Here is a 14,945-nt window from a genome sequence, read left to right on the forward strand (position 1 = left end):
TTCCAAAATATGTCGTTTTTTGAGATTCCTTCATAAGAGCCAATGTATTTTATATCGATTTTTAATGACTTTTTTCTTAAAAATTTGCACGGTTACCTAAGCTGAAATTTTAACCACATATTCTTTGAGTAACAGACTACCTACACACAAATTTTGAGCCTTTTGTATCTCAAAAATCGAAATTCAAGAAACAACAGTAGGTATACAGGATAATATCAATTAAGATGAGCATTTCTGTAAGCTGTTTTATCCATTTTGGTAAAATATATCCCCTGTAGGAACTTGAATACAAATATTTAGGTTAATTTATTTAATTAATTAAAAATGTGTCTTGTTTTACTTTTCGAGGATACTTTCCGGGTCAAACAATGACCAACTTTGGGGTATTTTATGTATTACCAATTTCTTAAAAAGAGCTCTGCCATTTTTTAAAAACTCACGATAACTCGAAAACGAAAATAGAGATATATCGGAATGAAATTTTTATAGTGTGCTCAGAATGTAAACAGTGAGTATGAGTTCGTAAATGAGGAACATAGAACAATTTGGTCTTAGCTCCGTTAAAAAAAATAAACAACTTTCATCAGCTTGATATCTTTTTTCGTTTTTGAATTATTGTTTTCACAGACGGATGGACGGACTGACGGACAACCGAAAATGGACTAATTAGGTGATTTTATGAACACCTATACCAAAAATTACAAACTTGGGACTAAACTTAATATACTATGTACATTTCATATACATGGGGACATTCAAAATTTTCTGTACAGGATATTTCAACAATTAACTCAGTTAATTGTTTGTTTTCACTCATTTTTAAGCAAAAGAGCCGATTAACAAAGAAGCTTGCATTTCAAAGGAATACCCGATTGAAAACCTGCAAGAGTAGAAGAAAATAAATTTTTGAAAATTATATACAAAAGTTATTGCTCAATTGAAAACATAAACAAGTTCAATAAACTTGTGATTCTACCGTTTATTGACATCAAAAAAGTTTTTCCAACTTGTTTTTGAAAAATTTCCTGTTTAAAAACAATAAAATACAAGCATCTGGGTGTGTGTAACTACACTACTACGTATACTAAAATTTGTTGAAAGAAAGTACATTGTACACTTTTAAATTTCATAAAAATTAATACATTTGTATAAATTTAAAAAAATAATAATATATAAACAATAAGAATATTGTTGCATTATTTAAGCACGATCCTAATTGTAAATCACGTGGCTTGTACAACAACTACGGCCATCTTCAAGGACGTACCTAAACACCTCTAACAAGTGTTTTAGTTTTTTTTTTATTTAAAATTAAATTATTACTTTAAATCATTTCATGATATTTAAAACAATAAAACAGTTGGGTGGACTTTTAATTCGTTACTGTTGGTCAATGCGTTAAGTCATCAACTTAAAAGTTAAGTGATTGTGATTTAATAATATAAGCACTGGCTTTAAGACTTTTATTAAGAGACAGTTTTTACAAACAGCTCTTGAATGAATAATAAAATTATTAGGTGTATGTATTTCAAAAAACAATTAGTTCATTCATTAGTGTGATAATTATAGCGCGATGGACTATTAACTTCTTTTTGGAGCGAACATTATTTGTTCGTTCTTTCATTTATATACATTTTTAAATTGCTTTTGTTTGTGTTTGAAAAAATTTTTTTGTTATTATTTATTTATTTATTTATAATTTTTTGAAGTGATTATGTGAATATTTTTTATCGAATTTTTTTTTGTGTGATTATAGTTTTGTGATTATTATTCAACATGGAAAAAAGGTTAAAGCTTTTTATTTGGATTTAATTTTTTTATTTTCTTTTTTTTCGGGGGGATTGTTTTTTAAAGTTAGTTTAAAATTCTCTTTAAAATACACAGTTTGTAGATCTTTTTTCCTGATTTTGATTAACATAATTTATCGAGAATTGCAAAATTTGATTATAAGAAATGTTTAAAAATTATTATATAATAAGGATGTAGAAACAGGATAGTAACTCTCAGGAAAAGCTACAGATTTAAAAAAAAAAAGTAAATTTCAATTATTAGATGGGATGACTTGATGATATAAGACGAAAAGTAAAAATAAAATTTTTCCATTTCTGGCGTATTTTCCAAAATTTGGAAAATTGGAAATTTTCTTTAAATATTCAGCTTTCGATATTTCGAAAATCAAGGCAAATAGAATTTTTTAGAGAATAAATGGTCTTATATATTCTCTAAATGGTTAGTTTCAATACAATTAAGTAAAACTATTTCAAATTTGCTCTAATATGATTTGAGAAATTTGGAAAAATAAATACTTTAACTAACCAAACTTTATCTCGATAATGGTTAAAAAAACGAAAACATCCAATAGCTACCCTACTTTAAAATTTATTGACTCTGCTTAGCACTAAATTGTACGAATATGGTCATTATGGCATGTCTTGAAAAGATAGCATAATCTATACAGTACTTAAGAATTAGATATAATATAACTTTGAAAATAATTCAAAGTTCCTAAAGAAAAAGTCTATTTTGGTGAAAACTTTATTAGTACTACTTCGCTGTGCCTTCCATCTACGTCTAATTTGAATATTTTAAGACGCATTTACTTTTCTGTTGAGGTTCTAACGAGAGGAGCGCAAAATATACTTTCCTGCATAGTTCCTGCAAAGAAAATAAAAGATTACAAAAGATAAAACTTTTAGAAACATTCGACCTTTTAAAAACACCGTGTTTAGTATTGTACATGACATCTTATCAGAAAACCTATATTTTGCACCTACACTTGAATCATTTTTCCGGGACCAACTTTGAAAAAAACAAAGTACAAAACTTTTAAACTACACAGTTTATTCTAAGTAGTTCAGTATTTTATTTCTGCTTTAAAATAACTTATATTTTGCAAAAATATAAACTCGAATCAATAAAATTGTACTATTAGGCTCGAAAACATGCTTTGAAGATCTCAAATTTGGCCACGGTAAAATAACTCTAGTATATTAATTCTATTTTACAAAGTAACATACTTATATAGATCGCACCTTCATCTCCAAATTACGGTCGCTATCCTAGGAAACCTTACTACCAGAAAGTTGGCTAGTTTAGAATTTTTGCTCCGTTTAAAAACTTGAACTGGAATGAAATAATGTGCTTTTTATACAGTTATCTCTTAAGCTATTACTAGCAAATAAAAAATATATCAGTAGGTACCATTTATTAAATTTTTAATTTGTTTTCTTTGTTTTATTTTGCAGTCCTTTGTATTCTCAATCCAGTAGTAATTACAACAACATGACTGGATACTATACAGGATCACCAACGCCTGAATTAGGATCCCAAAATAATTCGCATATATGGACAACACCACGTAAGTACAAAAACAAACAAAACAATTTTAATAATCCTAATTTTTTGATCATTATTCACTTTAAATTTTTTGAAGTATTACTTTTTATTTGTAATCAATAGACTTACTTGGTTACAAAAAAAATATTGGTTTAATGATTCATAAATTAAAAAATTTGTATTAAACAAAAAAATAAAAATATAATGAATCACAAATAAATTTTCATTTAATTATTATTTTTCATCAATTTTTGCTGATTTTAAAAATATTAAAAAAAAAATTCTATAGAAAAAACATTTAATTCTTTTGTTTAAAACAAATTGAGACAATGTTGTCTTTGTAAATAGAACAACGCATAGAAAATTACTTTTATTATCCAAATAATTACTATGGTTTGATAATTTGTTTAGAAAAATCCTTTTGGCTTCATAGTCAATTCGCCCTCCAAATGACTTTAAAAAAATTTGTAAGCTTGCTAATATTTTAGATATTTGTACACCGATTCGGCGAGGAACTGATTACGGCAATGTTGGGATAATGTGGAGGTGATACTTGTGGTGTTTCTTCTAACCTTGTTCGGCGTGTCTTCTTGCACAGTCACACAAGGTGATAGGGCACTTTTTTTAAAGATACTTTACCGAAATCTGAACTTTAAAATCAGCCTACTACAAATTGACAAGTAGAGCCAATTCTTAATATTTTTCCTAGCGTTAGAGATGGTTAGAGTTATCGATAATAATTATACGAAAAGGTTGCTCAGAATACTGATTTCGGTTTTAATATTTCCACTCTGTATGACTGTGCACAATTTCAAATTGATGCTCCTGTAAATAACAAAAATATGAGGATGTCTTCATCTTTAATGCATCACACCTCATACTATTTCTTTAGTTCCATGCAATATCTTCCTTATTATTTTATCAAATTCCATGATTTATCCCTCGGTTCCAAGCTTATCGTGCTAGGTACTGACATAAAATAGATTCACAGCCTCACAATGTACCGATTAGAAAAAAAGCAGACTATGTAATTTGTATGTTATATCTGTAATAAAGTTGCCTATAAATAAAAATATTACTATTGATATTATATCAGGGTCTAACCTGTTTTTAACCTCGGATATCACACTGCGGAAGTCCGTACAGCTTGAGAAAGTTCATTAAAGGTTCCAGTTAATGAATGAATTTTCATTTTTTTCACAGAGTTCCTTTCACAAAGCACTTTACCTTTAAATAATACCTCATCAAGTGGTAATGGTGATGACTATTCGACAGTTGTGAAAACATCAACAACCACATTACCATCATTTTCACGTACACATCGCCGTGGCTCGACTAATATATTTGCTACATCACGTTATACAAATCACATATATCCAACAAATGAGTATAGTTGTGCAATTACACCACAATTAACAGATGCAAGTGCAAATAGTAGCAATATAGTGGGTTCAACGCGACGTACATGGGTAACAGCTGAAGAATATGACAATCAAATATTGGATGGGAATAGGGCATGTCTTACCATTGGTCGATCAAATACGTCATCTTTAAATGCAACTACAGCTTTAAGTGCAAGTAAGTAATTATTTTATAATTTTTTAAAGGCTGATTTAGATTCTAAAAGATTTATTAGATTAAAGACTTAATAGTCGGCTGATAGAAAAAATCTTTTAAAATCTAAAATCTGCTATCAATTTATTGTTTTAATTTTATAAAGGTCGTTGTACAACATCAAATTATCCTTATTACAAAAGGTTTTAGATATTTTTTTAATAAGCATACAATAGAGTTTAAGAACGTTCCCAAAAAAATAAGTGTGAAAATATTTGCGACTTACGTTTCAAATTTTGAGAGTCGATTAGTTAGGCTAGAATTTGGAAAAATTAGACGAAAATTAATAGTAACTTTTTACAATATATACCATAGTTTTTAAAAAATTGACGCCTTATGATTTAGAAAAAATCACTCATAGAAGACATGACACACAAGTTCCATTCATTTCATCACTTCAAAGGTATGGAATGTAAATATTACAAAAATTTCAAAATTCGTGTAGGTACTATAATTTTGTGCGTCTTGGAACCCTGCCTACTCGACACTCCAGATTGAACAGATTACCTATATGTATAGATTTAACGATTATATTTGTTTCTTAAGGAACAGCTTCATAAGGAACTTCTTTCCTAACGAGGGTCCCACGATCTTAATCTTTCTTTTTCAAACACATTATTTTGTGATTGCCAGAGGAAGTTATCCGGTTTGTTCCTCTATTGATCCAGGGCTGGTCGCCATTGATGATGATAGAAAAAGGCATTTTGCTTTTATATATATAATCCTTCTCTACGTATGTTTGTCATTGAACTCCTCCTAAACGATTGGAGCGATTTTGATGTGCCAAATTTAATTTAAAAATATTACCAAAGATTGATGAAATTGTGCTTCTTTAAAAAACTTTTTTAAAATTACTGACCAAGACAATTTTTTTTCACCGCTTATTATGAACATACGATAAAAACATTTAATTATTTGCTAACTATCATTAATTAAATAGGAAATTATAATTGTTTATTTACAAGAAAGTTATTTGAATCATTTTTATTGACGTAAAATGCATGTTGACATTTTTCAGTAATAATTATTTTACTTTGTTATATCTGCTATTTGGTTTATTCAAATAATTCATATCAGAAACAATTTAATTCTTGAGTGTTCTCTTTCACGCGGCTCGAAAAGTCGATGTCGATTATCGATTTTGTCTTGATACCAAGACAAAGAGAGTCCAGCAAAACGGTTTTCGAATATACGCTGATGGGAATCAGAACTAAGCAGGCCACTATACGCTGAAAACTTGGCAAGTGGCTGCCTGGTAAATTATTTTTGAACTTTTTTTTAACTCAAAATTATTTATTATTATCGTCAATTTACAAAGTGGTAACACAACACGTCTTAGAATCTATAGTGCCTAGCCTAAACTTTACCCATAATACATCATCTTATTAAATGCAGTCTTAGTTTTAAGCAAAATGATTTGAATAAGTTATTATACGACTGAACGGATTTGGTCAAACATATCCAGCAATCATTCCGATGAAATGATACAAACAATAAAAACTGACCAAGACAATTCTTTTATCGTTGAAAGCGCACAAGGTAATAAAACTTAGAATGTTTTAAGTGGTGTCATTTTAAGGACATGCATGCAGTAAACGAATGATAACAAAATTTAATTAATATTTGTTAACTACCTCTAATTAAAAAGAAAATTATAATTTTTCATAAATATGCATAGATAAGACGATAGACAATCACAGCAAACTTTAAAAGAGGAATTCTAACCGAACCGACGCCTAGACCGCAACTCGGTTTAAACTGTTTCATTTGAATAAACAGTTGGAATGACTTTGACTTTAAATCCAAATATTCCATCTATTGATTCGACTACCAAGGCTTAAATTACTTACAATAAAGTTGATAAAAGTAATAACTAATTAGATTCCTCAAATCGATATTAAACTTAGCCATAATTTTTTCAATGCTAGTGAAAATCTTTAAGTACAGTTTTAAAATGAAATAGTATTAAAAATAATAGAATTAGCGTTGCTGATTTGTTTAAGGTATTTGATCACATATTTTTTCATGGATGATAAAATAATTATCTGTAATAAAAGGCACGTTTAACACTTACTATATACATTGTTATAAATATACAGAGTGGCCCATAAAAATGTTGCCAGTGGAGCATAAAATCATACAAAAATAACTCATATAAATATTTTTATGTTCTGCATATTTGTATAATTCGTCTAAGAGACGCTATAAGGTCGACCGTCAACCATCTGATAATCAGCCATTATTCATTGTCATTGGATGCCATTATTTTCGTAATAAAATTATCTTTCTTTCGATACCAAATTTGATTGGGTATTTCAGATCGGTGTAGTTACCTATATTAACATACCTTTTCATATGGTATGAACAGACCTTCACAAGGAAACAGTAGTTTTATCGGTTGCCAAACGTGTTAATATTTTTCACGGATTTTCTATACTGATATTTTTTCTTTTACTTTTCTTTACTTTTTTTAGACACTTTGTATATAATTTGCATTGTATATTATTATAAATGTGTTTTTCAAATGTTGAATGTACACTCACGTTCTTTTCATATTAATAATTTTGAATGTTAATTAAACAATTTACATGACTGTACATGGTTTTTTATTAAAAAAAAACAATATTTATGTTTAATCGTGAGCACTGCAAAGTTAATTTTCATTTTCAAGAAAATGAAATATTGTGAAATAGAATATCAGTTTTTTCTTTCGTAATTATTTTTAACTTTAGTAATTTAGAGTATAAATATTGATTCTATCAAAAACATTATCAGCAACAATTTTTTAAGAAATTTCTGAGTTGTGTTTTCATAAATGAATCAAATCAAAAATGAATCAAAAAAAGTTCTACTAGCCCGAAAAATCGGTCGAAGCTTACGACTAAAATGATTGATTCCTTGATTGTGAGCCTCTTTTACATCATTACAAAACTGAAAGTGTTTAATAAGTCTTATTCGAAATGAAATATAATCGATTTAACTATAATTGATATCGATAACCATGTGACCTCAAACACCAATCAGAGCGCATGTATTTATGCATATAACTTTTTTGTTAACAACAAGAATTTTTCGGGTAAACTAGGGAAAATTAGTCAAAATGTCTACTTTTATTATTATTTCTATTTATTGATAAGAGCATCTCAGCCAGCCATGACCTAAGTCATTATACTTACACAATAAATATTAAATAAAACATACCTTTTCTTATAAACTAAAAACTGCTAACTAGTTCGCTTACTTCTAAGCTAACAATATTTTTGTTAATTATTATCAGTATATAAAACTCATTTAGTTGAAAGGCAGTAGACACCATTAGTAAACCAGACATGAAATGCCGATAGTGTTACTCTAGTTTTTGACTCATGCCACACACGGAATCCATTGTGCGTATATACAAAAATGTAACATCACTTGATAGAGTACGGTTTTAGTCATAATTCTGGATGTTGGGTGAGATGGACTGTAGTAGTTACATATCCATACAACACATATGGTTAAGACTAATATATGATTTATCAAAGTGTTTTAAGTGAATGAATATGTTTTTGAAAAATATTTAAGGGTTTTACGATGATTTCTGTGAGGTCTGATCCTTTCTGATTTGATCACATCAAAATTTAGACCTGTTTTTATTGTATTGTTTTACACCATTTCGCTGCAGTGTTGACAAAATCATAAGTTTATGAGTGAATACAAAATTAGTTCGGTATATCTTATTTGGCCAATAACAAATCTAAACCTAATACTTTTAATTGGTAAAACAATTTTATAACGCCAAAATTATCATTCCTCCTTAGATAATCAAACTCTTATCTCAACCCTTTTTCCACTCTCAAGACTTATATCTTCTTGAAATATTTCGCTTATTCTAGGGAAATTTTTATATTGGATTTTTCAATTAAGATACTAGCACCATCATGTCAAAAATATCAACCATCATGCAATAGCAGCTGTTTTTTGTTCACAAAATTTTGTGCGTCTGGCCAAGTAAGGCTGGTTTTTTAACTCTTGGCTTCCGTTGACTCTTAATACTATTATAAACACATTTTGATAGGCATATAATAAATGATTAGGCCAGTTTTTATGACTTTATTCAATTATACGGGTAAAATGATCCCCTTTATATACGTTAAAATGATCCCTATTTTGTGTGTAAATTATAATAGGTAAAATGATCCTCCATCATGAGACGGGTCTTGAATATGTTGATTTATATGATTTTACCAGTGATTTTTGTTTCATTTTCATACTAAGCGTTGATCGAATGTAAAAAAAAAAAATTAATATTTTCTGAGAACTGTTTGGTAAAAAATTCAATGAGATCATTTTACTTAGCTATTCTTACGAGGTCAGTAAAACGATCCTTTTTGAGAAATATTGAATAGCTCAAAAAATTTGAACAAATTAAAAGAAATTGGCATGCCAATATTGCAACATTTGAATAGAGACACCAAAAGTATTTCGACTATAAATTAATTTTTATCTTAGGGGGATAACTATAGGACACCTTCTCCTATTGTTTTCTAATATTCGACAAATCAAAACGTCCTTTTTTATTTTTCGTCGATTTGTGTTTACTTATTTAAAACTCTAGACATCTCATCTGGAAAACATCTCTTAGCTGGAAGACACTATCACACTCGACCCTTTCAAGGGCGAAAGTAAGGAAATGTGTCTCTTGGGATGTAATCACCTTGCCAGTTTATGAGCCTTCCCGTGAAATTTAAAATCTTTGAATGCTTTACAAAAGCATAATAATAAAATAAAATTAACGATGTGTTAATAGTTATATAAAAAAGTCATTAATAATATTCTTAATAAATTAACAAATAAACATATAAATATATTATATGAAATATTTAATTTATGGTCACATAAAAACAACAATTTTTAAAAATAAAACATTCATATTTTGACAGCATTAATAATATACGGATCAATATTACACATATTAAAATTACTTATTTCCCAGGAGATAGAATATGTAACGCCCCTATTTAGTTTTTAACAAAATCTATAAAATAAATAAATCATAGATTATATTTGAATTCGATAAATTCTTGATTTTTGTTTTTGTATGATTGTGGAAATTGATAAAAATTAATTTGCTATTCTTTGTTTTGGAAAAATATTATTTTACTTTCAAATTTCTACTCAAAATTTTTTCTTTTCCAAAATTTTCGAGGTTTCTATAGCTTTTTACCAAAAACTTTTTAAAAAAATAGTCTAAAAAAACACGTTTTTGTAACTCTAAAAGAACTTTTTTTCAATTATTTTAAATATTTTATAGACAGATATTGGTAAAAATAAATTTATTATAAAATATCTTAAAAAGCACCCCACACTTTTTTACGATAAAATGATTTTTTGAATTTAAAGAATAATTTTCGACATTTTAATTCAGCTAGTTACAAAAGCGTCTTTTTTAGTTTTCTAAAACCATTGGATTATTAGACTATTATATTTATTTATCGAAAATTCAGTATAAATATGGTGGGAGCGCAAATAAATACATATATTTTCAGATAAGGAAATCGTTATTCCTAGAAATCCTGGTCAAGATAATCAAGTAAACTTATTAAATTGTTGTATTGATATCAGTCCAGATAAGTATGCAAATTTCGAGTTAATCCGATATTTTGAAGGGGCTCAAAATCATATTCAAAGTTTCTGTTGCATATTAACATACGTATGATAAAAGCTTCTTAAAACTCCATACAATCCTATTTGATTATAAAAACGCTTTATTCTTAAAAAAAACTTGATCCAAAAGCGTGGAAATAAGCGTTTCTCGTTACAAATCTCATTTAAATTCGGGTGAAATTAGATCAATAAACCAATAATTCAGAACTACTACTCAATTTTATTTGCATTCTCTAAATCTATGTGCTTTGAAACGTTAAAAACTCCAAAATCCTTTTAAGAGGACTACGGTTACCTATTTAATGTTTAAGTTTTAGTGTGTAGTTTTTTTAAATAATTCACAAATCACACATTTGTAAAAGTGAAAAAAAGGTCTCTAATATGTAACAAATAATATATGTTTGAAATGGGCGTATTGATTACATATGATATGTATTATGTCAGTTCGCACACATAAAAAAAAAATTAAAAATATCATTTCTATTTTTATAAATTATTGTTTTTAATATGTTCTGGACATAAACATGATTTTTTTCAAAATATGCATGTATTTTTATTTTTTTTTATAACCATTGCTAATAATTTATTTGAAAATTTATGTTAAGAATCTAAATTAAAATTTATAATTTTTGTTTGAACAATTTCATAGAATTTATTTATTAATTGCGGGACAGTTTTTTCTGAGGTATACCAAGGATTATTTTTCAAGAAAATTTCAAAATTAAATTTTAGACAACATTAGGGGTCTCAACCCAAACTGTACCAAGTTGAATATAATCCCTATCCTTATCCCTATATATTATAAATGTGAAAGTAAGGATGTTTGTTTGTTACGCTTTCACACCAAAACTAGCGAATGCTTTTCAATGAAACTGTACAGAAAAACAGCTCATACATCAGAATGACACATGAGCTATAAATTATGAATATATAGATATTATTTAAAAACATTAAATTTAATCTGGCATTTACTATTTTAATTTTTTACTGAAATCTTTAATTTATGGTTCAAAATAATGATCACAGATGGAGCAAAATAATCAAATTTAAAACAGTAAATGTCAAAGAAATCATGGCCACCTTTTCTGATATACTCAATCAATTATGACTATTTTACAATTTAAAAAATTAAAAACTTTGCATATCTTTTAGCTACGTAAAACAATCCCTTCAAGTGTTATGGAAGGGGGATAAGTGAGATCAAGATAGGTGGAGGCTATAAAACGGTGGTGTTTTACTTTTAAGCCCAGAGAGGCGGGCGGGTATCGTGTTAAATATAAATATTAAACTATGAAAGTAACAGATCAAAACTGTTGATAATTTTTAAACAATTTTTTGAAGGTTAAACTTGTTATTCAATAGTTTATAATATTTTATATGTATTGTACTACTACAATTTTGGCTTTCCATCTCTGAGAAATAGAAACAAGTCGAAAGGTTTCGATATTTATGGTGTTTGATGAATAGAATTAAATAAAAAAAAAATTTTGTGCAATCTTTTCTCGTCCAAACGAAATTTCTCGTCATTTTGCAAGATTCTAAAGCTAAAATTCAAAAAAATAATACAAAATACTGGATTTGTTCGTTTTCATACACACAAAAAAAAAATCTCAAAAAATTGAAGCCTAGAATAAAAATATTTTAGCCCCAAAATAAAAAAGAAACTTTCCAAAAACACTAATTTTAAAAATATGCATGTTATAAATGTGTTGTATTTAACCTGTGTTTTGTTAATCAGTTCTTGTATCTTGTTCTTAAATAGGCACTTTATACTAAATAAGTATATTTTCTTTTTTTTTTTTACTTTTTAAGTTAAATTGACTTAAAAAGTAACTTAAAAAATATATTTAATATAGTAATAGTAATAGAATTTTAATGTTTGTTAATTGTTTTGTGTTGTCTGCTCTGATCAACATTTTTGATGTTTTCTTATTTTTTTTTTTAGTTTTTGTTTGTCTAGTCTTCAATTTAAAAAGTCTAGTCTGATTCTGATATTATTTTTGTGGTGGTCACCACATTCAATATTTTATTTTTATTCACTCACAAGAATTTTAGAGCAAATTTTTTTAACAAAAATTATATTTTATTTAAAAATAACGTAACTTATTTAAGAGCGTACATTCGAAAATTGCACATTATGTCTAGAGATGAAAAATTGCATAAATGGAGCAGTTGGTTTTTTTGGGCGCTTGGCATGAATCCAATTGACCCGGGTTCGATTCCTGGTGTATATGTTTTTTTTCAATTCTTTTAAGTTAAGAAATTTTATACCATGCATATATGTAATATGCAAGGTATACTAAGTTTAGTCCCAAGTTTTTAACGCTTAAAAATATTGATGCCACGCACAAAATTTTGCTATAGGTGTTCATAGAATCACCTAATTAGTCCATTTCCGGTTGTCCGTCCATCCGTCCGGCCGTCTGTGGACGCGATAACTCAAAAACAAAAAAAGATATCGAGCTGAAATTTTTCCAGCGTACTCAGAACGTAAAAAGTGAGATCGAGTTCGTTAATGAGCATCATAGGTCAATTGGGTCTTGGGTCCGTAGGATCCATCTTGTAAACCGTTAGAGATAGAACAAAAATTTAAATGTAAAAAATGTTCCTTATCAAAAAATAAACAACTTTTGCTTGAAACATTTCTTCGTAAACATCACTGTTTACACGTGAGGGCGCCAATTAGGCGAAAAAAAAGGGTAAAAAAAGTCGTAAATGATTCGATAATTAATTCTAATAATTTATAAATCTTGATTTGATCTTGCCTAATGAAAAATATTTTCTCAATAAAAACTTCTTTGCAAGTCTTAAATCGTAAAAAGTCGATTATTTCAGTTTTTTGTAGAAAAAACAAATTTTAACCAAGAGGGCAAAATATTTAAAATTCCCAATATCAAAATAATTAGTTGCTCATTGTATTGGAAAACTATTTGTGCCAGTACATAACAAACTCAGTTGTTTTACCACTAAAACTGATGGTTTTACAGTTCCTTTAGTGTGCAAATAATTTAATATCTCTATTTAATCTGTCGAAAAATATCCACTGCTAATGGTTTTTAGAGGTTTTCTTTCGTCTGTTTAGTGGGCTTGAAAATTGAAAGTTGGCAAAACTGAATCGACTTTTCCTTCCGTATGTTTACTGGTTTCTAAACAAAGGACAATGTATTCAATGACATTGATCCTTATCACAATAAATTGAAGTGTTAACCACATTATAAGGTAGCCAGAATTTCTAGTCATATTTTATTTACTATTTTTGTAAGATTATCAATATTTTGGTGGTTACAATACAATCATAGATAAGACACACATGATCATAACTATGTACTTATTTATTTATTTATTTATTTTTATAATAAATAAGGAAATATAGATAAAACTTCATAGAATATCATTTATAAATAAACAATATTTAACAATAACGATACTTACTTTATCTATTTGAAACATAGATTTTACTTGCAGGAAAGGAAGTTCAAATTCTTTTTCAATAATATTTTTATTTTGATATTTATCATTTTATCAATAATATTCAAATCCAGGATAGCTGAAAAAAAAAACAAATATAAAAATATTTTTTTTTTTTGTTTTTGATGGGTTTTAGTTACGCCTTTTAAGTGTGCCATATATAAGCATGTGATATTGGCGCTTAAAAATCTTATTTTTTTGTGTGTGTTATAGACCTAGTAATATGATACATTTATGGAGTTGATGAACACGGTGATATGTTTTTTAATCCCTAAAAATTTGAATTATGTTTTACAAATTTATATATTTCAAAAAAAAATTAAGTAATTTATGGAGACACTTATAGATGGTTTTAAAAAGTTATTGGTATACTGTTGTGTACCCTATGTATATTGTATACAGTATGTTTGGTTTAAGAACGTTCCCAAAAAAAATATGAGTGTATGCAAATATTTGAGACTCAGGTTTTATAATTTGAGAGTGGATTCTGTTAGAACTTTGGAAAATTGGTTGTACAATTTTGCGATATATACCTAGTTTTTGAAATATTAATGGCTAAAGATTTCGAGAGAATCACTTATAGAAGAAATAACACAAAAATGCCACTCATTTAATCACTTTAAATGTATTTTAAAGAAAAACGAGTGTAATTTTCTTTATAAGAAAATATTTGACTTTTTCGAGAATTTGGAAATTTTATTTATAATAATACCCCTACTATATGTAAAATATTTGGCTTTAAGTGCATTCATTCAATCGTTTTAAATTTCTTTTGGAAAGAGAATAGAAAGACGTTCTTTTATTCAGAAATAATGGTTTTTGGTGTATTATAAATTAATTTTTTTGTAAAACAATTTATTTGTAGTCATAAATTTGTATAC

The 14,945-nt window shown here is 27.5% G+C and overlaps 1 protein-coding gene across 2 annotated transcripts in view; it reads left to right on the forward strand.

The window, feature by feature from the left end:
• Positions 1 to 14,945, forward strand: part of LOC123291956 (box A-binding factor-like) — a 99,015-nt gene that overhangs the window by 67,541 nt on the left and 16,529 nt on the right. For both annotated transcript variants that reach the window (XM_044872434.1, XM_044872435.1), the window contains exons 3-4: positions 3,246 to 3,358; positions 4,540 to 4,914. In XM_044872434.1, the coding sequence (XP_044728369.1) occupies positions 3,246 to 3,358; positions 4,540 to 4,914 (488 nt within the window). The remainder of the gene's footprint in view (positions 1 to 3,245; positions 3,359 to 4,539; positions 4,915 to 14,945) is intronic.

The sequence above is a fragment of the Chrysoperla carnea genome, chromosome 2, assembly GCF_905475395.1.
Source record: "Chrysoperla carnea chromosome 2, inChrCarn1.1, whole genome shotgun sequence".
In the NCBI taxonomy this organism is placed as follows: Eukaryota; Metazoa; Arthropoda; class Insecta; order Neuroptera; family Chrysopidae; genus Chrysoperla; species Chrysoperla carnea.